Source organism: Canis lupus, chromosome 15, assembly GCF_011100685.1.
Source record: "Canis lupus familiaris isolate Mischka breed German Shepherd chromosome 15, alternate assembly UU_Cfam_GSD_1.0, whole genome shotgun sequence".
NCBI lineage: Eukaryota > Metazoa > Chordata > Mammalia > Carnivora > Canidae > Canis > Canis lupus.
The window spans coordinates 56,170,106-56,190,820 of NC_049236.1; the positions used below are offsets into that span (position 1 = coordinate 56,170,106).

At 41.5% G+C, this 20,715-nt stretch overlaps 2 protein-coding genes and 1 long non-coding RNA gene across 3 annotated transcripts in view; 2 read left to right on the forward strand and 1 right to left on the reverse strand.

Annotated features, from left to right (window-relative positions):
* ETFDH (electron transfer flavoprotein dehydrogenase) overlaps nt 1-5,594 on the forward strand; it is a 28,669-nt gene extending 23,075 nt beyond the window's left edge. Inside the window, 4 exon segments of the mRNA NM_001290090.1 lie at nt 1,206-1,374; nt 3,508-3,690; nt 4,078-4,299; nt 5,258-5,594. Of these exon segments, the coding sequence (NP_001277019.1) occupies nt 1,206-1,374; nt 3,508-3,690; nt 4,078-4,299; nt 5,258-5,421 (738 nt within the window). The 3' untranslated portion in view covers nt 5,422-5,594.
* A 417-nt stretch (nt 5,595-6,011) lies between these two features.
* PPID (peptidylprolyl isomerase D) lies at nt 6,012-19,666 on the reverse strand. The gene is made up of 10 exons (XM_038559112.1): nt 19,484-19,666; nt 17,900-18,040; nt 16,112-16,218; nt 14,043-14,231; nt 12,610-12,732; nt 12,358-12,464; nt 10,123-10,264; nt 7,319-7,405; nt 7,185-7,227; nt 6,012-6,387 (listed from the first exon to the last, which is right to left on the reverse strand). The coding sequence occupies exons 1-10, from the start codon at nt 19,566-19,568 to the stop codon at nt 6,299-6,301; spliced, it is 1,113 nt and encodes a 370-aa protein (XP_038415040.1). The 5' UTR covers nt 19,569-19,666; the 3' UTR covers nt 6,012-6,298.
* A 146-nt stretch (nt 19,667-19,812) lies between these two features.
* LOC111090121 lies at nt 19,813-20,700 on the forward strand. Its single transcript, XR_005370947.1, has 3 exons — nt 19,813-20,187; nt 20,307-20,318; nt 20,521-20,700. It is a non-coding gene; the product is annotated as an uncharacterized LOC111090121 (long non-coding RNA).
* The last annotated feature ends 15 nt before the right edge of the window (nt 20,701-20,715 follow it).

Consider the following 20,715-nt stretch of genomic DNA (forward strand, 5'->3'; position numbering starts at 1 on the left):
CAGTCCTATTTAAGAAACGTGTTGTCATTATCCAAATTCCTAATTATCTCTTTCCAGCTAGTGACATTCTGGAAAGCCCTTCCTTGCTCTTATCTATTCTGTGATCATTATTTCATGCTCTTTTATCTAGGTGGTTTTGATACTGAATTCAGTCCGAGAACCATAATCATAAATTCACTCCCCACATGTACCATGAGAGGACATGACCCCTGATCCATCTTCTCCCAGCATTCCTTCTGCCCTCCAGCTTTGCTTCTCACCACCTCTCCCTCATAGTTAGAATTCTGTAATTGATGGGAGCTATGGCCACAGATCCCTCCCTGTGGCTCATGCCGCTGACAGCACTGGTTTCCCTGTTTATCCTTCTCCCCTCTGAGCCCGTCAGCACCATCAGCCAAATTCTCTACCACGCACCACTTTCTCAACAAAGACTTGCAGCTTCAGAAAGCCCTTAAAGAGGAAAAAATACAGAAAGAAGAAAGAACACTCAGCATTGGTTTCCTCCTCTTTCCTATTCAAACTATAGATTAGACGACATTTTCCCATGCAGACAATCTAATTTAGCCACTACTTCGTAGGGTAGATATAAACTTTTACTGGCTACCCCCAAAAATACCACCACCTTCTGTCAGATTGTTTTTCATGAGAATTATATACTGAGGCCCAAACAACGGTCTTAAAATTCCTTTTGGAAATTCAGCTTATTCTTAAGTTAATTAAAATATATTCTTTAAGGTAGTAGCTAATTGTAATGATGCTAGGATGAGAACTTAAGTTTCCGCCCCTCGATATCAGAGTAAAAAAGAAAAAAAAAAAATCCACAGGATTTGTAAATCATGAGTTACTGAGAATGCATGTGAAAGCAGCTTGCAATTTAGATAATAGTTGTTTAGGGAATATTTTTAGACATGGATATGTAAAAATAATAACATTTTATTTAAATATGTTAACGCCCTGGTCCTAAACCTGTCTCTCACATAGGTTAGTCATGGGGCCGAAGAGGAAAAAGTCTTAGAAAAATAATACTAGTTCTGATCTTCATTCTTAGGAAAGGGGGCAAATAACTGCCCTTGCTCTGATTGTTTTCCTTCACATTTCACATTTTTTCCTACAGCCTTAGAAGATTTTAAGAGACTATAATTTGTAGTATTGTTTTGCTTGTTTAATTTGAACTAAAAATGTACTTTGAATGTTTCTTTCCTCAGTCTATACCAAAACTCACTTTTCCTGGTGGTTTACTAATTGGTTGTAGTCCTGGTTTTATGAATGTACCCAAGATCAAAGGTACCCACACAGCAATGAAAAGTGGAATTTTGGCAGCAGAATCTATTTTTAAGCAACTAACTAGTGAAAATCTCCAATCAAAGACAATTGGTAAGAACTTTTTATTTAAAGCATTGAAAACTGTCAGGTTCTTTATTGAGATATTTAAAAAGAAGCTATTTAAACATACCCTTAGTATTATAGGCAGAGGATGAAAATAAATAGTTAAAAATCTTGAGGCCTCCTTTTGCATGTTTCAGTTGATATTAAAAGATCTTTCCCTTTTCACAAAGCATTCAAGTATGTGCTGTGCAAAAAAAAACTGTATGATCTAATCTCAGTAGTTAGATTTTTATGGCAATGTTCTGTTTTATTCACATCAAAAGTAGAATAGTACCAGTGATGTCCCACCTACTTAAAAATGAGTCTAAGTTTGGTGTGCCTGAGCGGCTCAGTCGGTAGAGCGTGCAGCTCTTGATCTCGGGGTCATGAGTGTGGGTACAGAGATTGCTTAAATAAACTTGAAAAAAATCTTTAGAAAAATTTTAAAAACTGATTTCAGATTTGACAGTATTTGTGTTGGGTTTCAGATGTGTAACGTACGCACTAGGTACCTCACAAATCCCGAAGGATCTTCAGTCTGAAAACAACAGCTTTGCAGACTGCAGAATCCAGCAGCACCTTTTCCTTTACGGCTTTGCCAGCACAGACCTAGATAGGAGCCCTCTGCCGCGGTGGAGAGGAGCTAACACTTCTGCCCCTGTGAACCCTTACTCTGTGAAGACGACCCTCTAGCAATTCTCAGTTTTTCTCAAAATAAAAGCCTAAGTTTTCTCACTCCTCTGATCCCATCTCTTTTTACTCTCCCTCCCAACCACACTGATCTTTCCTGTAAAGACCATCTCACGGTCCTTACATGGACCAAACCAGTTAATTTGCAATGTACACAAAGTACTCCCAACCCCTTTCCTCCCCACACTGGTTTTTATTCTGTAATATTTACCCCCTTTTGGCACATAATTTACTTATTTAGCAACTTTGTCTCCTGCCTTATGGAAAACTAAGAGAACAGGGGACTTTGTTCACTATGAATCCCAAATATCTGGCACATAGTAGCAACTCAGTAGGTACTTGATAAACTTTATTCCTTAGAATTCCAGATAACAAGTATTCCTCCAGGTCGAAGTATGAAACCTGATGATGCCTTCAAATATCTTTGTGGAAATGGAGGCCATTTGAGGTGTGAGAGAGGAAGGAGATAGAGCTTAGAAAAGGCAGGAGTATAATTGTTTAGTGGAATTTTTTTTCTAATTCTGTTGCCACGTCTCTTTCCTTGTTGGGACCACAAGTCATACTTAACGCCATGTACTCCTAGTGGCGGCACATCCATAGGTACTGGAGCACAAAGGTCACCAAGACTAGATTGAGGGAAAGGGAGTGGAGCCAGAACAGGAAAGTGTAGAACCTACAGAGTAAATGACTTAAGAACCAGTTTATCCCATTAAATATTAAACGCATGCACCAAGTTTCGGTGTTGTTATAAATTTCCTAGGGCTGGCACGACAGAGTCCCGCCAGCTGGGCAGCATGGAGCAACAGGAATTTACTGTGAGTCTCTAGGCTAGCAGTTCAAAACTAGGGTATTGGTAGGACCTTACTCTTTCCTGTCTTTGGTCTTCTTGTCCCTCCCAGCTTCCTGACAGTCTGACATTCCTCTGCTTCCATCTTCTCTCTCCTCTCTGTATCTCATAAGGATGCCAGTCAGTGGATTAAGGACCAACTCTATTCCAATATGACTTCAACTAATTACATCTGCAGTGACCCTGTTCTGACCCATCCTGAGATCCTGGGGGTTAGGACTTGAAAATGATGTTTTGGGGGGGACAAATTCAACCTGTAACAGGTGGAAGTGTTTCATTTAATCAATTATAAAAAATTTTTTCACTTTTATAGTTAGCATGAACTCTTTAGCCTTTTCAGGTTCACTGAATTTTGAAACTAATTTTCCTTAAACTTAAACTAAGTTTAAGAAATCAAATGCCTTACCACCTGTTAACATGTATCAAAGGGTTATCTTTTTGGAAGATGCCAACATTTATACATGAAAGAGTCTTCAAATGTGATCTTACATGACTACTAAATTTAAGATTTCATTCATCAAAAAAAGATATTTCAGTAGCGCAATACCTTGATATTTTATACTTAAGGTAATTTGACACAAAACATTTCATGTTTTTAATAAAAGGACTCCATGTAACTGAGTATGAAGACAATTTAAAGAAATCATGGGTGTGGAAAGAGCTATATACTGTTAGAAATATAAGGCCGTCCTGCCATGGAATACTGGGCGTATATGGCGGGATGATTTACACTGGAATCTTTTACTGGATATTTAGAGGAATGGAGCCATGGACTCTAAAGCACAAAGGTAATTCTGACATATTTGAGTATGACTGTTACAATCCTCACCTACCCCGGCTACTCATGAATGGGGGTGCCTGGCTGGCTCATTCAGTAGAGTGTGCAACTCTTAATCTTGGGGTCTTGAATTCTAGCCTTACATTGGGGGTACTTTACTTAAAAAAAAAAAATAAAAATCTCTGTAATTTCAGGGATGGGATTGATTAATACAGTGAATTTTTCAATGTTTCAGACTTGTTTTATTAGAGAAATAATAAATTCAGTGTCCATAATAGTGTTATCATTTGCTATAAGGGAACTGAAGTATAATATTCTCAAGTTTTCATAAAAATGCCTGAGAAAATACTTTTACATTCATGTTACATTTTTGTTCAAAATCTTCCTCAAAACTAAGGTTCTGACTCTGATCAGCTCAAGCCAGCCAAGGACTGCACACCTATTGAGTATCCAAAACCAGATGGACAGATCAGTTTTGACCTTCTGTCGTCTGTGGCACTGAGTGGTACTAACCACGAGCATGACCAGCCAGCACACTTAACCTTAAGGGACGACAGTATCCCCGTAAATCGAAATCTGTCCCTATTCGATGGACCGGAGCAGCGCTTCTGCCCTGCAGGTCAGTCCTGTGCCTTCCCCCCTCCCTCACACACAGGTTTGTTTTAACCACGTGGAAATAGGCTTCCATTCTTTTAAGGAATTTCTCCTTCCATTGCATGATAATTGTAAATGACCCCCCGTATCTAGCTTCCTTTAGAAAACTCATTTTTATGGTTCTTACTCTAGCAATGCTAAGACAATGGGGATTTTTTTTGGTAAGCCTGATTCCATTGTCATTTCTCAAGAGCCTTTCCTGGGGTGCCTGGGTGGCTCCGTCAATCAGGCGGCCAACCCTTGATCCCAGGTCAAGTTAAAAAAAAAAGCTTTCCTGTCCAGACCAAGATATGGATCATGGAATACTGAATACCTTTCCATGTTCACGACTTAAATCCGTTATCATGACTGCTCGTTCGCTCTCACACACACACAAAATTACATACTAAAATACTAGGGCACAGCCACATCAGCTCAAAAAATGGTCCCAGACATTAAATTCATCATGAATAGTTTAGCATTTCATGAATCTCAACTAGAACCATAATGGGAACTGGTTCTCCAATGATACCATAGACTGGCGTGCAGACGTCTGAAGGCCAGCGTGTTCTGGAGGGACGAGTAGAATGTAAGCTCCCTGAGGGTAGGGACCTTGGCGGGCTTTTGTTTTATTTTTAAATCATTTGTCATTACGCTGGTGTGTAAACTCTTTGAAGGATAAGGACTGGCGCTAATTTTAATTTGTCTTTTCAGTTTCACACACACGTAAAATTGGAACTCAAATACTGCTGCACCTTCTGCTTTTCTCGATATTTATACTAATAGCAATAGCACACACCAAGATCTTCGTGATCTTCACGAGTAAACATTCAGAAAACAAACCTTCATGGTTTCTGTAGCTGTTTCCAGGGCTTCAATTTCTAACTTGTGTATTTTAAAAGTTAAAATAGGTACTTCACAATATTATTTATTTTTCCTTACAGGAGTTTATGAATTTGTACCTTTGGAACAAGGTGATGGATTTCGGTTACAGATAAATGCTCAGAATTGCGTACACTGTAAAACATGTGATATTAAAGATCCAAGTCAGAATATTAACTGGGTGGTACCTGAAGGTGGTGGAGGACCTGCTTACAATGGAATGTAAACTGCAACTGATTGCATTTGCGGCACGTTTGATAGTTTCCTTAAAATGTATGGCAAGGTAACTTTACATATTTAGAAGTCAACAGGTGTCAAAATAGTTTACCGTGTATTACTCATCAGAATGTTCATAAAATTATCAATGAAATAAAAACTTTATACCTATAATCTAAATTTGTCCTATAAAAAATTATGAGTATTTCTCCTACATAAAACTTTACAAATGAGGTTGTTTATTCAAAGATTCAGTACCAGTAGCAAATACACTGCTGGCCTTTAATGCAGATTTGACTTGTCAAATTCAAGAGTTCAGGTATAAATGTATATTCTAGGCCAGAGGTCAGCAGGCAGCCCACCACTTTTCTCATGGGTAGTTTTACTGGGACACGAGGATGTCCAATGGCCTACAGACTCTGTGGCTACAACTGCAGAAATGAGTAGTTGTGACAGATGATCATGGTCCACAAAGCCTAAAATATTTTACTGTCTGGCCCTTTGGAGAAAGTTTGCCGACCCCTGAATATCTGTAACAAAACATCAGCAAAAACCAACCACAGAGAAATACATCAAAGAATTAAGGGAAACAATACAAACTTAAGTCACAATCCTGTTTATTCAACACGATGTGTTGGAACACATTGGATACCATTATTCTTTGTGATTAATGCAAATAGGCATTTAAAAAAATCCACTTCACTGTTTCTGTAACACTGTTAAGAGTGAATTCTTTTCAGTATTCTTAAACTGTAAACAATGGGAAACTGAAGTATCAAAGGAAACACATCAGGGATCATACATCAACAGACAAAGCCTTTAAATGTTCTTATTGCCTTTATACACAACCAATGCATATTTAAATTTAAGTAAAACCGAGTTTCTTCTTAGGCAAACATTTTTGCATATGCTGCCTTCTCTTTATCTTTCTGTGCCTTTATCTTTTGTTTGACTTTCAGCAATTCCGCCTGGATAGCTGTAAAATAAATATGTAATAGGAGTTATTTCTCAAAACATCCAAAAAATTAGAATGCCCAACTGATGTTTTAGTAGGATAGTTTCTTCCTCCCTGCTGATAAAAACTCTTCTCTGTAAAGTAATTGAGCTCAATTAAGAACATATTTCACTGACAAAAGTAATCACACAAACACAAAAACCACATAATTTTAGAACACTTGAGAATTTTAGAACTCTCTCAACTGAGGAAAGTCTAACTGAATTCTATGTAGATTTGCCTTCTGTCTCCCCATTAGAGAAGGCAACTGAGTGCCTCCCCTGTTGTACTTTAGCAGTGAGAGACCGGGACGTATTTCAGTACCTAGATCTCTTATCACTATTTGTAGCAGGCGTATTTGAAAAACTAAGTTTTGTCCTAACTTTTCAAAGCTTTCCTAAAATATACATCCAGTAACTAGAATACTTGTATTACGGCCTCATTCTGCTTTAAGGAATGGTCCCAGACATTAAATGCATCATAAATACTGTTAGCTTTCAGTGCTGTGTTTTCAACTACAATTAGTTAATAGGAATCAGATCTCAAATGATACAACAGAAAAACAGTATTTGAATGTGTGAAAATCAGTATTCTGAAAAGGAACCAGAATGTAAGCTCGTTGAGGGCAGGGACCCTGACTTGGCTGCAGGAAGGTCAGTGCCAGTAAGTGGCACTTTGTGGTATCTGTTGAACAAATAAGTGGCAAAGGGTACAATGGTTCATGACAATAAATTCTTACAAGACAAAATGAATTTTTACCATAAAAACTGCCAACTTACCTTTATCTTCTGGTGCTATCTCCTGTGCTTTTTTAAGATCAGCCTTTAATTGAAAAAAAACGTTTAAAGAAATATTAGATATATGATTTATGAAGGTGACTGTAAAGAAATTAAAGTGTAGAACAAAATTTTACCAATGCTTGATCGTATTCTTTTAATCCTTGCCATCCTTGAGCTCTCCGGTACAATGCTTTGGTATTGGATGGATCGATTTCAAGAGCCTACAAAAAAATTATATTTTTATCTAAATATTAAATATATGTACTAGAGTTCAATTTACTGCCTGTCAGGACATCGACTCTTCACTGCTCTACGGTAAAGGAGCTGGATGGACCCTGCAAATTTCTTCTGCCAGCTGGCACGTTGCATTTTGTCAGTAGAGGGTGCTAGAAGGACATCGCCGAGAAAAGCTGTTTCTCTCCAGGTTCCAGTGTGCTTCTGAGTCCTGCACTGAGCTTGGTCAACAGCACACAGCAGAGCTCACTGCAGCAGAGTTCCCTAAGCACGGTGGCCCGTGAACCTCTCTGCCACCTAGGAAGTCACAGCCATCCCCTCCCCAGTGAGGTCTGGACCTCAGCCCAGGGGCAGTCAAGAGGTTCCTCTTCCAGGGCAGCCCGGGTGGCTCAGCGGTTTAGCACCACCTTCAGCCCAGGGCCTGATCCTGGAGACCCCGATCAAGTCCCACGTCAGGCTCCCTACCTGAGCCTACTTCTCCCTCTGCCTGTGTCTCTGCCTCCCTCTCTCTCTGTCTGTGTGTGTGTCTCTCTCTCATAAATAAAAAAGGTTCCTCTTCCTCGGGGCCTCCATCCTAGCCTAGGGGTGTGACTGGTCTATGTGTATGTATCTGCTTTCCCATATCCTTTAGAATTCTCTTTACTAGCCATTCCCTCATTATTCCAATCCCCTTATTTTATATTAAACTTCCTCTTTTCCAATTACTGTATAGTTTCTGTCTCCTGATTGGGCCCTACGTGATAAAACTATTACGAATCAAAATTTGTTAACACTTTTCTGAAAGATTTCATTTCTTAGAGAAAGAGCGTGTGTGCAAGTGCACACAAGGATGGGGAGAGGCAGAAAGGGGAATCAGGCTCCCCACTGAGGATGGAGCCTGATGTGGGGCTGCATCCCAGGGCCCTGGGATCATGACCCAAGCTGAAGGCAGATGCTTAACCCACTGAGCCACCCAGGGGTTTTTTTAGGAGCATAAGTGAAATTGAAAAGGTCTCTCCTGTGAAATAAACATTTTAGAATGTGTCACATCTTCTAAAGTCGATACTAAGATTTTACTGAAAAAGGTATGTTATCTGCCTCACAAAAGTCCAGAAATCCCGAGGTGAGACCTGTGGCGGGCTCAGTCGGTAGACCATGCGACCCAGCCCCACGTTGGGTATGGAGCCTACTTGAAAAAAATCCAGAGTGAAGACCCACCTTTTCCTTGGGCTAGTTTCTTCCTCTGCTGCGTGCTCCCTTCTAAGTGTATTCCTCTCCCTTATTCTAGCTATCCTACCAAATGGGATCTCAGCTTTCTTCTTTAATCCTAACCCCTCACAAGGGCCTGGAGCTTACAACCTCAAGATGGAGAGTCCGTGCTCTCCCAGCTGAGCCAGCCAGACACATCAGATCTCACGATTTCTACTTGCTCTGGGCACAGGGATTTAAGCACACAGCTTCATGTGCAAAATCCATAAAAAGCACTGGGGGTGGTCTTTCTAAATACACTGAAAGTTCAGTTTGGAAAATTCTTCAACTATACAATAGGGAGCATGTCATAACTGCCCTATTTCAGGAGGTAATGCTGCCACCCATCTGGTTTGATCAGTTAGTCTTCCTGGATGTCCCCAGAGACAGGTGACCCTAACTTGAAGCAGCCTCCCTCCTCAGCCCAAAGAAAGGTTCCTTAAGACAGGAGTCTTGGAAAAAAAAAAAAAAAAAAGGAGTCTTGGCGTGCCTGGGTGGCTCAGAGGTTAAGTGTCCACCTTTGGCTCAGGGCGTGATCCCGGAGGCCTGGGATCCAGCTCCCAGGTTGGGCTCCCGGCTCCGTGGGGAGCCTGCTCCTCCCTCTGCCTGCTGTTCCCTTGCTTGTGTTCTGTCAACTAAATAAATCTTTAAAAAAAAAAAAAAAGAGTACAAGAGTCTTTTAATTAAAACACCTAATCTTTATTAGGTGCTTAACATGTGCCCAACTCTGTGCTAAATGGTATATATATTATATAATCTTGGTAACAATCCTGTAAGGCAAGTATTATTTTCATTTAATATAAAGGACTTTATAAAATATAAAGTCCTCTAAAATTAGGACTTAACCAAGATCATGAAGCTAGTGACAGCAATCTAACAACAAAAAAAAAACACCAAGTCTTTTATTTTTTTTTTTTTTTTTTTTAAACACCAGGGCTGACTGGTTCCACAACCCGTTTTCTTAATCATTCCTGGCTTTGCCCTCCAGTGCCCAGCACATAACAGGCGCTCTATATGTTCAATGAGTAAATAATGAGCTGACACATGTGCTCTGAGGGAAAAAGGAAAAGTATCTTCAGAGATATTAAGTTACATAATGTTATCAATGAAATGAATGGATTAACAGGAAGAATTGAAGGCCCAAAAATGTAAAGATAAAATGACTTTTAAGTTATGTTTCATAGAGTCTCAAGTCCTCTGTAATAAAATATATTAATGTACATATAAAGTTGCTTTTGTTCAAGTTGATAAATAATCCAACTCCTTCAAAAAATCTGACGTCGGGACGCCTGGGTGGCTTAGCAGTTGAGCGTCTGTCTTTGGCTCAGGACGTGATCCCAGTTCAGGGATCGAGTCCCACATCGGCCCCTCACAGGGAGCCTGCTTCTCCCTCTGTCTCTGCCTCTCTGTATGTGTCTCATGAATAAATTTTTAAAAATCTTAAAAAAAAAAAAAATCTGACGTCAAAGAGACTCACCTCCAAACAACTGTCAACTGCTCCCTGCCAATTTGACATCTTCAGTTTACAAGCACCAATATTCAGCACGCAGCTTAAAGCCATAGGTTGCAGCTTCAGTCTATCTGCTTGCTCAGCAACAGCCTTTGAACTTTCCACATATCTGGAAAATAGGTGAATAAAGGGAACATAAGTGTTATGTCATTTCTGATCTAAAAAGCTCATCAAATGCTAATATTAGGGGCGCCTGGGTAGCTCAGTCAGTTGAATGTTTGTCTGCCTTTGGCTCAGGTCATGCTCTGAGGTCCCGGGATAGAGCCCCACGTCGGACTCCCTGCTCGGCAGAGAGCCTGCTTCTTCCTCTCCCTCTGCCACTCTCCCCCTGCTTGTGCACTCGCTATCTCTACCAAATAAGTAAAATCTTTAAAGAAAAGAAAAAAGCTAATGTTAATATTCTTAATGATCACAATCATATTATTTTCCTTAAGATTGATTTTTATTTATTCAAACTTTTTCCCCAAAGCATTCAAAGAAACCAATTTAACAGCATTCACCAGGGACGCCTGCGGGACTCAGCTGTTGAGCAGCTGCCTTTGGCTCAGGGCGTGATCCTGGAGTTCCAGGATCAAGTCCCACATCACGCTCCCCACAGGGAACCTGCTTCTCCCTCTGCCTGTGTCTATTTATTTATTTGTGAGACAGAGGGGGGGTGGGGGGGCAGAGGGAGAAGCAGGCTCCCTGCAGGGAGCCTAATGCAGGACTACATCTCAAGACCCCAGGATCACGACCCGAGTCAAAGACAGATGCTCAACCACTGAGCCACCCAGGGGCCCCTACCATTTCCCATTTTTTAAAACTCTGGTCTCTATTACGTATTTTCCAGTGTAATTATGTTTGGGTCAACATTCTCACTGTGGGAGAGGGAACTGGAATGAGGCAAGGCGAAGAACCCTTCAGTGTTGATTCTGAACTGTATTTTAATACAATTCCTAGCTCTGCCCACAGAAAAGGGCCCAGAAATGAGCACACCTGGCCCTCAGAATCTGGTTTCTAAAGTCTATCCCCTAATAAAAAGAACCAGAGCTCCTTGCCATTAATAGATCTGGCAACAAGGTTAAGTAAAAGATGAACCTGAAACACCTTGTGCCAAAAAGCAAACAAGTGCTCGCAGACTAATAGGACACATCCAATGGATACAGGAAAGGGGGCTTCCACTGGACACATCTGGAATCCTTTGAACATCAAAAAGAATGATAGTACAATAGACAGACCTTAAAAAAATTCAGATATATACAGATCTATATAACGATACTAAAAAGGGGTGGGGGAAGGAAGGAGGCCCTTTCAAGCATTAAAATTCCAGATAACTGTAGAGTAAGTGATAAAATTAGAAAATCATTATAATAACTGATTAGGCAAGGATCTTCAATGACGCTAAAATCCACAGGATGAAAGAAAGCTTAGCAACTGAATATTCATACAACCTCACAGGATCGCCTCACAAAGTACATTTACAAAAGGGAAAAGGCAGCTTTTAGGACACAAGCATCTGGCTGATGCCCCTTTAACCAAGTGCCAAAACTCAAAATAGGCCTAAGTGACATGTGCCTTCAGGATGTGATATCACAGGAAATATTCACCACCAGTGATCTAAGTCCTCTTGCCAAAATATTTAGCCTCAAACTGATCTTGAGGAAGCAATCCAACAAATACAGGCGGCGTTCATAAGACAACCAACCAGAGACTCCACAAGGCACAAATGACTCAAGAAATCGAAGGTAGAGTTGTAAGATTAGAGGACATGAGAGACATAAAACCAAATGATGCAACGGACTCTGGACTAAAGAAAGGAAACAAATAATTGGGGAAATGTGAATATTACATATTAGATATTATTGTTATTGGTGATATTTTAGGGGTATTTCAATTTGTCAAGGTTATCCCAACTATTTAGGGGTAAAGCATCAAGGTATCTGTAACTTCCTTTCAAAATGATCCTACAAAAACAAATACAGCAAAAGTTAAAAATCAGTGAAGAGGTGAAGGTGTGGTTGTATTTGTATACTATTTCAACTTTCCCATATTTTGTAATTTTTCAAAAGCAGCAGCTAGACAAAATAAAAGAAATGCAACTATTTCAACACACCTGGTTATTATTCTGCCAAGTAATTTTGCCAAAGATAATAAACAAGTCTGGATTTCAGTTTATGATTCAATTTACAAGTTCTTAGAATAAATTAAAAATAAACTGATTACCTTAAAACTTTTGTGTATTTTTTAATGGCCATCTCCCAGTTCTGGGATTTGAAAAAAGTATTTCCAATATTTTTTAAGTCTTCTGTTATTAGTAAAATTTTATTTACCTGTATAAAAAATACAAATATGTTGCATTTTAGTAATTAATGTGGTTTAATGCTAGGTTCTATCATTAAAACAGATTAGTATGAGAAGTTCAAAATTTTAGTACTATTTTTAATAATTTAGTTTGACTAATCTGAAGGTACTCACATCTTTTAAATCTATATCTGCATCCTCAGGGAAATCTGGATGATTGTCACCAGAGCCATCTTTTGGGAATATGCCCCAATCATCCCCTTCCTTCAATTCTCCGCATTCTGCAATAACGCACAACTGTAAAAATAATCCTAAATTGTAGAGGTGTACTATCACATTAATGAGATTAAAAACAAGAGGTCTGGGTTTAAAAGCTAAACAGCTGTAAGTCACGTGCAAAACTGTCCAAGTCACTTCTCAAATGACAGACTGACGGAGTCCCATCTATCTGCTCTAATTACAGTAATGCCGCTTATATACATTCCAAGTAATATGACGTCACTATTTTAGAAAAGTGTTTTACTGCTATTTAACAGCTCAGTATACAAAGGATAAGTTGAAAATGTTATCATTCTCGGGACATCTGGGTGGCTCAGCGGTTGAGCATCTGCCTTCGGCTCAGGGCGTGATCCCGGGGTCCTGGGATCAAGTCCCACATCGCACTCCCTGCAGGGAGCCTGCTTCTCCCTCTGCCTCTGTCTCTGCCTCCCTCTGTGTGTCTCATGAATAAATAAATAATCTTAAAAAAATGTTATCCTTCTGTACGTAATTTTCTTTAAGTGAGGCATGTCCTTTCAATTTTACTACTGTTTCTTTCATGCAGTGAATGACAGCTAATCTCCCGCAGATATTTCAGTTTCCAATTCCCACTCAAAACCCTGCCAACTAGGTTAAGTAGTATTGTGGTCATTGTGATTTCATGGACATTTATAACACAAGGCTCTTTATAAACTTATTAGATAAACTAGTCTAAACCTTTAAGTAATTTATTATAGGATGAAGAAACATGCCCAGAAAGCTTAAGTAACATGATCAAACCCAAACCACCAGTTAAAAGGCTGAGTCTAGACAGGATTCTTGGTTTCCTGTCCTCTTCCTACTATATATTAGTGTACATAATGATTTAAAGTTTTGCAGGCATAGAAGAGTTAAGAAACCTACCAAAAAAAAAAAAAAAAAATCACCAAAATTGAAGTTGAAATAATAAAAATCTCCTTTTAAACTACTCTAATCTTATCTTTCCCACCGTAAAAAAGTTTCAAGAAAAAGTGGCAGGTCCATCCAAGCTTCTATGCCAAAAGTCATCCTAACATTTTCTCAGCTAATAATCATCTGATCCTTTTATTTATGTTCCTTTAAGACAGTAATTAAGGGCAGCCCCGGTGGTGCAGCAGTTTAGTGCCGCCTGCAGCCTAGGGTGTGATCCTGGAGACCCTGGATCGAGTCCCACATCAGGCTCTCTGCATAGTGCCTGCTTCTCCCTCTGCCTGTGTCTCTGCCTCTCTCTCTCTGTGTCTTTATGAATAAATAAATAAATAATCTTTAAAAAAAAAAAAAAAGACAGTAATTAAGATAACAAGTGTATTTCACTGTAACTTTTTACTTACTTTGGTAGGTTTTTCACCTTTCACTTCTACATTTTCCAATATCCTTGCCACACCCATTCCTTTAATTACTTGGCCAAATACCACATGTTTCCCATCCAAGTGAGGAGTCGGAACTGTTGTGATAAAAAACTGAGAACCATTTGTATTGCAGCCTGCATTTGCCATGCTCAATAAACCCTCCTGATCATGCTGTAGAAATACAAATCAATAAAAGAAAACCAAGGTTAGAAGTCCTGAACTGTTCTTTTACTCGCCATTCACATAAAACTAGGGTGGGCCGTAATATTTAGAGCAAACAATGTAGTGTTATTCTGTATAAACTGCAACCTTTAATTCACAAACATGGGGTACTTAATCATTTAGACTTTAAAAAAACTTATGAAACCAAATGAAATAACAGAAACGAGGCGGGGGCAGATTTCTAGAGCAGCCATTTTGAGAATATGCTTATGTTCTCAACTTCAAGATGAAGATGCTGCATTAAGGAAATCTAATGATTCTACTTTGCCCCTTTTTATAATGAAAGCTCTCTTTTCTGAGAACTCAATAGTCTTTCCGTTTTTATGGGCCTACACTAGGTTTCTTCCTTTACACATCAATAAACTGGGAGCAGTGATGGGATATTCAATTTAGACAGGACATTTTGTTAGGTAGTTTCTTAATCTCAAAGGAATCCAAAAGTTATGGCTTTCGTCCCACGTGAATCTTCAAAGAACCATTCTTCAAAGAAGGACCTAAGGAAACTGCCCCAAATATCTTGAAATCAAATTTCTACTTGGCATCAACCTGTCCAAAGGTTCTGTGAAACCGAGTTTCTTCATCCTTCCACTCTATCCTTAAGCTTTCTAAATTATTCTTTGTTGAACCATGTGCGTTGTACTTTCATGTCAGTCTTCCCACCAAAAATGCCTTTTACCCCTGCCAACTCAAAAACTTCAGCTCTCAGGGCTACCAAGTTTCTAGAAGGCAAAAACTGCGTGTCCTTTCAATAGAACCTTTCTTTTAAAGCAATCACATAATCTGTTCTTGTCCTTCAGGTAGCTTTCCTTTTTCCTTTCCAAAGTTTGGTGCTTTTCCACAATACTGAATAGATTAACTATTTCCCAGCCTCCTATTGCCTTTGTGCTCTTCTTAATAATATCCCTCCTTCAAACTGGAATCTATGTTTTAGTTCCTGTCTAACCAAGTCTTGGCCAACCTGCAAGACCCAGCTTAAATACCCATTCCTCCTCAATGTCTTCCCCTAGTAATTTGCAATATATAAATCACCTTCCTCCTATTATACAGAAAGTCTTAATCAATTTAGCATTTATTTGCACATTATTACATTATTCTTCAGCTTTCCCATGTGTTTTAATCTTGTCTTCCCCATAAAATCATAAATTCCTTGTCTTCAAGGCCGTTCATTTTTATAAACTCCTGGTGCCAGTACTAAATACATATAGATGCTGCCAATAAATACTGCTTGGAAGACCGATGACATTTTTTTTCAAATTATCCTAATTACCTTGTTCATATTCCTCATTTCCAAAGATATTACTATACTTTTGTACTTACATGTCCATTCTTACAACTTGAATGATGCAATAAACCCCGATTACATCTTGGGACAATGAAGATAAGAAGGCACAGGCACCACTAATGTCTTTTAGGAGCTTGGACATTAATCATATCCGCTACTTTTCAAATCCCCTGACATCCTGGATATTAGCGATGGTTTTGTTGCTCTTCAAATTCAAGCATAAAGATGCACAAGTTACCATCCTTCTGATAATGAGAACATATTTCCTGGAAATAATTTTGCTATATGGTGGCCAATCTTAAAAACTCATTGGCTTTAGTGAAGAGTGTAAACCTGGATCACATTGACATAACCATCGTATTTTTGCCAAATAAAATGGGTAGATGCAATTTTTCTAAATTAAAGAACGTATTTGCAAATATGATACCTTTTACAAGGAGAAATCTAAGCACTCTTCTGAGACATTTATTGGCGTCTTAATCCAACAAGTATCCCACACATGTAACAACCTTTATTAGCAATGAACATGCTTTTTTGTCTACTTTACCTTATAATAGAAATTTTCATCCTCAAATTTTTCACCATAAATACTTTCTCCACCTGTCCCATTTTGATTTGAGAAGTCTCCACCCTGAATCATAAATTTCTTGATAACTACAAAAAAAGTAAAATAACTATTAAAAACTAAATATGGATTACTCCAGCAATGTTAACTAATGAACCCGTAGTAAGATGTTAACTTCCTAAAACATGACTCTAGTTGTAACACTCTCCTGTCTTTCCCCACCCATCCCCACAACTCCAAACTCTTAAAAGTCTTTCCATAGCCTGAGTCCAAAGTACTTTTAGGGCCCAATCACTTACTAATAATCCAAGAATCAGTTCAGAGGGCACCCCCTCTACATAACTGTCACTGAGATCCCAAAGTTGGATCTCCTAACTTCTCACACACCATGTCGACCCTACCTCTACATCACCACATATACTGTAATGATCTAGCTCTTCCAGAAAACCATTCCATAAGTACAACAATTGTTTTTCATTGTGCACATGGCTAGACACGTGTTACTCATTAATGTCTACTAAATAAGACCAATTATTCCCAGTAGATTTGTGACACCATAATGGAAGGACTTCAGCAAGTATTATCACTTGGTGTCAAAGGTTCCCAAGACCACTCTCATGTTGAGAAATTTCCTAGGATTCATGGGACTCAGCATTTGGTCGTATTACAGCAATAAAGGATACACAGCTAGATGATAAAAGAAAAAGATACGGAGCCTGGAAAAAAATCCATGTGCTTCCTTATAGTCTCTCCCTCCCATGAAAAGTCAGAGAGTACATTCTTCTCCCAGCAAAGAAAATGCTGCAACAAATGCACAATGTCGCTGCCCAGGAAAGCCTGTTAGAGACTCAGAACCCAAGTTTTTATCAGGGCTGATCATGCAGTTTTTCCCTACCTTGCATGTACCAAAATTCCACACTCCCAAAAAGGGAAGCAGATGTTCTACATAAATCAAAGTGTTGGTACAAACAATCCAGGCATAGTAAACCATCTTTATGACTCAGGGAATGGTCCCAGTGCCAAGTTCATAAACTCCAGCTTATAGCCACGCTGCAAGCAAACCTTTCCAAGGAAAGCAGTCTCAGGCCCACTAGGTCAACTCTTTTCTAAATACTCTACTCTACAGTATATTTCAGCATGTTACTAAACATGAACGTAAATCAACAGTTCAAATATTTAAAAATCAATTCGTTTTTTTCCATGTTTCTTTTAAAAAAAAACTACTCATGATTATACTTTGTTTATTCATTAAATAAATATTTATTGAGTGTCCACTCAGTAACTATATACTACATGCTGAAGACAAGATGATGAGAAGATACAGTTCCTGAATTCATAGAACCTACAATCTATTAGGGGAAGCATCAAATAATTACTAAACAAAGGTATGATTACAAAGTGTGATGAAGATTGTGAAATGTCATTTTTTAATTACGTATTACACCAATTTTGCCCCCAGGCGTCAAACTATCTAAAGTCTGCTTCTTTATCATGGCACATCCTTTCTTCTCAATTTGATCCCACTGGAGTGAAGAGCTATGGCACTGCTGAAGCTGGGTAGTGCACTTCTCTCTAAGCAAACCCTAGTACCCTCTCAGAATTCCACTGTTCACAGACCAAGCTTTATGAAACTGAGCTACTGCCTCAAATGTCCAAACATCCTCCTGAGACTAACAGTAATTTTTAACTTTGACTCTTCACTTAGTATTTTCTTCCCTAATTCCTACTATACAGATTTAGAAGAATCGGATTCAAAGTTTTTACACATACTTCGATGGAAAGGGCATCCTTTGAAATGGAGAGGTTTCCCAGTGGTGGGTCCAATGCCTTTTTCTCCTGTACACAATGCACGAAAATTTTCTGCAGTTTTGGGTACAATATCTGCAAACAATTCTAAGACAATTCGACCAACTAAAAGAAAAAAATGAAATCACGTCAGTATGCAAAACAAGCAACGAAATAAGCAAATGAAAAAGACACTTGGCGGGGCAGCCCGGGTGGCTCAGCGTTTTAGCGCCGGCCTTTGGCCCAGGGCGTGACCGCGGGGTCCCAAGATTGAGTCCTCGGTCGGGCTCCCTGCATGGAGCCTGCTTCCCCCTCTGCCTGTGTCTCTGCCTCTCTCTCTCTCTCATGAATAAATAAAAATCCTTTTCTTTTATAAAGATTTATTTAGTCATGAAAGAGAGGAGGGGGGGCACAGGTAGAGGGAGAAATCCCGGGTCCCCAGGATCACGCCCTGAGCCGAAGGCAGCGCTAAACCGCTGAGCCACTAGGGCTGCCCTAAAAATCTTTAAAAAAAGAAAAAAAAAAAAAAAAAAAAGGACACTTGGTAGAACCATAGTGACTAAGATATCAAGTTCTCCTTTTTGGTCATTTTTCTAATACTCAAATTTAGCCTCATGTTAAGCGTCCTGTATCTAGATGAGGGGGAAACCATTATTTTCCTACATCTTAATAAAGGATCATAAATACAGCAGCCAGAAGATCAGCACCCGTGTTAAGAGACACCACAAAGTAAACAGTTTTAAATTCTGGGTAATTTCTTCTACTTGTACTCCGAAATCTCCCCCCCCCCCCCCCGGAAGTAACCAACAGGGGAAAATCAACTATCCTTCGCGCGGCTGGCTGGGGCCGGCTGAGTCTTGAGGGCAGCTGCAGTCCTTGTGTTCCACGAAACCTCCTTAGCGCATCCGCTGAAGCCAAAGATGGGAAAGTTCCCATTTTAGACAACTCCTAGGAGGGGGAAATAGAGACCTGCCCCTAATTTCAGGACAGACTGCATCTGCGTATAAATACACGTGCGCGTCCCAGCGAGCCACGGGGTGCGCGAACCCTGCGGTGCCCAGCCCGGCGCCTGCAGCCCTGCCCTGCCCTGCCCTGCTCTAGACCCGGAGGACGCCGGCTGCAGAGCCCCGCGCTCCTCCGCGAGCCGTCGGGGGCCGCGGCGTCGGGCACGTAGCCTAGGCAACCGGGGCCAACGCCGGGCGCGCCTTCACGGGCCCCGCGGGGCCTCCGGGCCGCGGCTCCGTCGCGAGCAGAAAAGCCACAAGCGAAAAGCCGCTCTGACCTGCAGGCGGGTCTCGCGTGGCGTGAGGGGCGGCGCGGTGGGACCCGAGATCTCCTCACGGCGGCCCGACGATCGATGCAGGGCGGCGGGGGGTCCGACCCAAACCGCGCGAGGCCGCGTCAAGGCCGCCGCCATCCCCGACCCAGAGAGTTCCAGAAGCTTCCGCGCGGCCGACGGCCCCGGCACAAGGGCGCTGCCCCGGCGGGTCACCCGCGGCCCGGCCGCTCGCCACCCTCGGGGTCGCCCGCGCCCCCGGGAAGCCCGGCTTCCTCGCGGCCTCCGCTCACCTCGCTCCCCTGCGATGGCCACGTCAAAGAAGACTCTGGGGTTGCCGGGGTCGGAGGGCTTCCTCTGCGGGGACGGATGCGACATTTCCAACGGCGGACGCGCTCGGGACCCAACTCCCAGGAGAACCTCGTGGACGGCCGCCCACACCCGGCGGCGGCGCTGACCAGCCACTTCCGGCGGGACGTGCGGAAGCCGCGCCCCCACTTCCGGCAGCCGCGCCCCGACTTCCGGCGTCGGCGTCTCCGCGCGCCCCGGCTCCGGCGCCCCCGCCCGCGGGTGTGCGGCCGCCTGTGCGGCGCTCGGCTGCGTCGTCTGCAAACTGGGAAGAGAAGTGCTCCCCTTGCCGCGTCGTTTACGGACGCGGAGTGCTCCGGGCGCGCTCACCTCCCGGGGGGCTAGTCCGCGGCGGCCGTCGGAAGCCGCCTGCAGCCGGGGCGGGGCCGGGGGACCCGGGGACCGGGGACCCGGGATCGGGCCGCTTCTCCCTCCGCCTGTGTCTCCGTCTCTCCCCCTCTCTATGTCTCTCATGAATAAATAAATAAGATCTTAAATAAATTAATAAAATAAAATATTTAAAAAATATATTAACAGGACGAGTGATCAAGGGGGGGAGGCAAAAGGCTCCGAAGCTCAGCGTCCCGGGGAGAGCGCAGTTTCCTTTCCCGATGAAACTCTGTGCTTGTCCCCTTATGGGAAAATTTGTGTGAGCATCATACCTGTCTTATTTATTTATTTATTTATTTATTTATTTATTTATTTATTTATTTATTTATTTATTTTAATTTTTTGGTTTTTTGTTTGTTTTGTTTTGTTTTTGAACAGACTCCGCTCTGGGTAAGAGGCTGATTGTGGAGAGAAGTGGCGGGTTCTCAGCGCTGGGGCGCATCCCTAGTGCTCATCACCGATTTCAACTGTCCCCGGCCCTTAGAGTCCAGCTCCCAGAGGGCGAGAATTCGGTTTTGCAGCTCGCTACACTCGCAGTACTGCTGTTGAGTGGGTGCTCCATAAATGTTGTTTTTCTGATTGATTTTTTTAGGGGGAGAGAGAGTCTTCAGAGGACCCCTGGCTGAGCTCAGAGGTGGGCGACGGGCCGGATCCCAGGACCCTGAGATGATGACTTGAGTCCAAACCGAGATCTCGGGGCGGCCCGGGTGGCTCAGCGGTTAGCGCCGCCTGCAGCCCGGGGCGTGACCCTGGAGACCCGGGATCGAGCCCCGCGTCGGGCTCCCTG

Bases quoted from the DNA above. Each gene is read 5' to 3' on its own strand.
- PPID (XM_038559112.1), bottom strand. From the start codon at position 19,568: ATGTCGCATCCGTCCCCGCAGAGGAAGCCCTCCGACCCCGGCAACCCC. The intron at 7,406-10,122 runs GTGAGTCTCTTT...ATTTTTTTGTAG, and splicing joins CAGTTGACAGTTGTTTGGAG to GCTCTTGAAATCGATCCATC. The intron at 6,388-7,184 runs GTAAGTTGGCAG...TTTATTTTACAG, and splicing joins GATAGCACCAGAAGATAAAG to CTATCCAGGCGGAATTGCTG.